We start from the raw sequence: 3,544 nt of genomic DNA, 5'->3' as shown, positions 1-3,544 counted from the left end.
TAGCAATAGAAAAAGTTTTATGAAACCAACATGCTCAAAATTGAATATGTGATATTGAGATTAATATTCATGGGTACTCACATGATGTACTAATAGTTCTTCAATATGATTACTACATCTCTAGCAAATGAAATAGGTGAAAGACACCACAAAAGTTATGCATGTTCAAATCTAGGGCATCACAAGCAAAATGAATTGCTTGAAGGGAAAAACTCATGTCAAATCACTAGACTTAATCTTCTTTACTGATGTCATCCACATAGATATTGTGATGATGCCTTCTCTCTTTGATGGGGGCATTGAATGCAATGTCATTACAGATCATCTCAGCCATAGCACCTGCATAAGAAGTCAAAAAGCTAAAATAGATCAATCAATATCAATGCCTCATTGATAATAATATTCTCCAACAAATAGGTTTAAAAAGATAAAACAAAAGAGTAACAAACTTACTAGTCATCTGGAAGATTAACAACCATTTCCACATCTTTGGAATCATTTAGAGTCCCATAGTTGCTTGACACATTTCCCTTTCCTTTCTGTCCATCCAAAAATGGTTGCAATATAGAATAGCAAATGTCAGGATCATTCTCAATAGATAAGCATGCTCTCCTAGAATGCACGCATGCTTTTTGCATAGAACCAGTCCCAGCACCTAAGTCGACCACATGTCCAAAAATTGGAGACAACAACTCCAAGAAGTACAACATCATGCATGGAGCCTTCTCCAATGCACCTCTCCATGGAATACTCTCTCCATGTTTTATAGTCTGCTCACTTGTTGGTAAACAAACTACTTCCAAAAGCAATGCCCAATTTGGTACCAACCATGGAAGCATTTTCAGGATTACGAACACAAGACATACCAGCCCGATGAAGAAGGCGTAAAACCACAACATCCACCTAAAGGCAAGAAAAGAATTAAACTTATGCTTAGTACAAGCCATTTCAATATACAAGAGCATAAATTCTTTCAACAGGTCATTGTAAGACAATTGTCTCACCTTATGATCAATACCACCAACTTTGATTGTACAATATGCATCCAAGTATTGCATGTACTTTCGACATGCAAACTCCAATTTGCTGATCCTAGCATAATGCTCAAACAAATGAAGAACATGAGGGGCACACATAACTAGGATCCAGCCAGAATCTGAAACAATTATGGCCGCTACTAGCAAGGAGTAGCGTACATGGTCCTCTGTTAATAAATTCCAAGATGGAGATGTGGAATCCTCTAATCCATGAGCTTCTAGTTGTGTAGGCAGATCAAGAATGACAAAATCTGTAGCCCAAGCAACACTCTTACCATTTCTTGTTTTTCTTTCACCTCCAAGACCCACAAAGTATTCCTTCATGTCTATATAGGCTTGTGTGAAGTTTGAGATAGACAATTGCTTCCCAAACTCGACATAATCATAGCACCAAACCTTGCAATGTGAAGCATCACATGTGCCACTCCGATTCAAAGTTAGAGAGGCCAATGGAATGTACAAAAAGCAGATAGACCTATCTTTCCATTTACATCCTTTCAAAATGGGTGTAGACTGAAGTACCTGCACATCTGTATCCACACCACATATGTAAAGACACAAAGTGATAACAACATATGTTACACAAACAAATAACATCTTGAAAAAAGACTAAGAGGGCTTACCATTATTAGTACCAGGATTTTTTGGTGGCCTACCACCCTTCTTTAGTTCCATACTTGAATCCTTGTCCTTTTTAGTCATCTTCTCAAGTGTTTTTTGAATCTCAATGACTGCATCATCCTCGTGGACTGAATTTGAGCTTGATGAACCCATCTCTCCCTTCTTATGCTGTGTGTACAGCTCTACCTCCTCCTCGATGCAACATCCTTTTTTCATATTGAGCCACCACGGGCAGTTCTTTCTCTCCCACTCAGAGAGCACTTGCTTCCCTTCTTTTTCTATCATGTTTGGAGAGTACATACAGAATTTTAAGTCCTGAATTTTTTTCCATACTCGACATATGGGCAACAATTTTTCAATCTTACCAATAGCTTTTAAGGATTGCAAGAATCTACATATAATAAGAGTCTTAGTACAAAAGCGAAATACTTAAATATATATAAATATATTTATATATAAATATAAATTCTTTTAAGGATTGCAAAAATCTGCATACAATAAGAGTCTTAGTACAAAAGCAAAATACTTAAATTGAAAAGGAAAAAACATATATTGCTTACCTAAATACCAATCGTCGAGATGCCCTCGTCATCTCCATTTGTCCTATTGCAGTTGTAGAAACAGTCATTGAATCCTTTAAATCTTCATAAAGTTCAAGTCTGTTCATTGCTTGTATCTCCCCAAAATACTCTCTCAACGTAGGATCTTGAGGAAGCACAAAGCTAGCTTGTTGACTAGCAACCAAGACCTGAGAGAGTAACCTCTCAGATTCACAAAGCAACTGATCCATCCATGCCTCTTTCGCCATCCACTTTATGAATTCCCTATCAGCATTTGGCATCCCATAACTTGTTCTCAAATTTGAATCTGACCCTAAGATTCTGAGGGTTGCTAGTTGTGTCTCCTTGGAGACCTTTGCAATGGAGATGTTATACAATTTTTCCAATGTGACAATGGAGGATTTATCATCAAATGGGAGGCTCCACAAGATATTAAACCAATCTTCACCATTTGTTGGTTTGACAATAGACAGAATCTACATATAAACAATACATGCAATCGCCACACTCAAATGTATTTTTTGATCATACAATACATGCATATCCCATACCTTGATCATTTTCTAAACAAAGATCATATTTACATCCTTTTTACGTTCTTTCTCAATCTCAAAAAACATTTGAACACTTTAAAAAATCAACTTTATGTTAAGAATCATTAAATTAACCATACCTTGATCATTTTTTGACCGTACTTGAGATTCACATCCTTTCAAATACTTTTAAGTGCTTTCTCCATATCAGCAACACTCAAATTTGGCTGAAATTCCTTTAGCTTTGCCTCATAATCTTGCTTGTATAGTGGCTAAAATATATTCCAAAGAAATGAATGAGTACAATGAAGTAGTTAGTTCTAATTCAAAAGACATCCATGACAAATGGTATGAAACTTACTGCAAATACCATTCTCCCTAGCATCAGATATGTCAAAGGATACCAAGTGCTTGATCCTTTACTACTTTCATTTGCCCTATGCTTTTCAAGTGTCTTTTTTTCTTCCTCAGAAAAAAGTGATAAGTACTCATTCTCATCACACGAACACATTGTCTTCGTGTCGTACAAATAATCCATGAGATTTGTTTTAATAATTGATGTTTCATTAAGGCTGAAAAATAAAAAATATATAGCTTCAAACATATTAAGAATTGTTCACAAAACCCTTAAAAGCTCAAAAAAAAGTAACACATAAAAAGTAACACATATGAGCAAGAACTCGCACTTACAGATTGAACCTTTGAACAGCAGCTATTAGCTTCATTTCCGTTTCTTTCTCTGGAGTAATAAAACTTGCTAAAACTCGAATATGCCATGCCTTTGATGTCTTGA

The 3,544-nt window shown here is 35.9% G+C and overlaps 1 protein-coding gene across 1 annotated transcript; it reads right to left on the bottom strand.

Annotated features, from left to right (window-relative positions):
* Positions 1-452: 452 nt before the first annotated feature.
* On the bottom strand, positions 453-2,778 carry LOC147879674 (uncharacterized). Its single transcript, XM_087371432.1, has 5 exons — positions 2,770-2,778; positions 2,219-2,694; positions 1,005-1,092; positions 829-903; positions 453-539 (listed from the first exon to the last, which is right to left on the bottom strand). The coding sequence occupies exons 1-5, from the start codon at positions 2,776-2,778 to the stop codon at positions 453-455; spliced, it is 735 nt and encodes a 244-aa protein (XP_087227558.1).
* Positions 2,779-3,544: the final 766 nt, after the last annotated feature.

The sequence above is a fragment of the Dipteris shenzhenensis genome, chromosome 33 (assembly GCF_047967505.1).
Source record: "Dipteris shenzhenensis isolate YYH24624 ecotype China chromosome 33, Dip_SZ_1.0, whole genome shotgun sequence".
Lineage (NCBI taxonomy): Eukaryota > Viridiplantae > Streptophyta > Polypodiopsida > Gleicheniales > Dipteridaceae > Dipteris > Dipteris shenzhenensis.
The sequence above is the reverse complement of the archived record's forward strand: the minus strand, read 5'-3'. Positions and strand labels throughout refer to the sequence as shown.

What these genes read in the sequence shown, in the direction of transcription:
- LOC147879674 (XM_087371432.1), bottom strand. An exon ending in TCTCGACGATTGGTATTTAG is followed by an intron (nt 1,093 to 2,218) that starts GTAAGCAATATA and finishes GCATTATGCTAG; the next exon opens with GATCAGCAAATTGGAGTTTG. An exon ending in ATCCTGAAAATGCTTCCATG is followed by an intron (nt 540 to 828) that starts GTTGGTACCAAA and finishes TTGGATGGACAG; the next exon opens with AAAGGAAAGGGAAATGTGTC.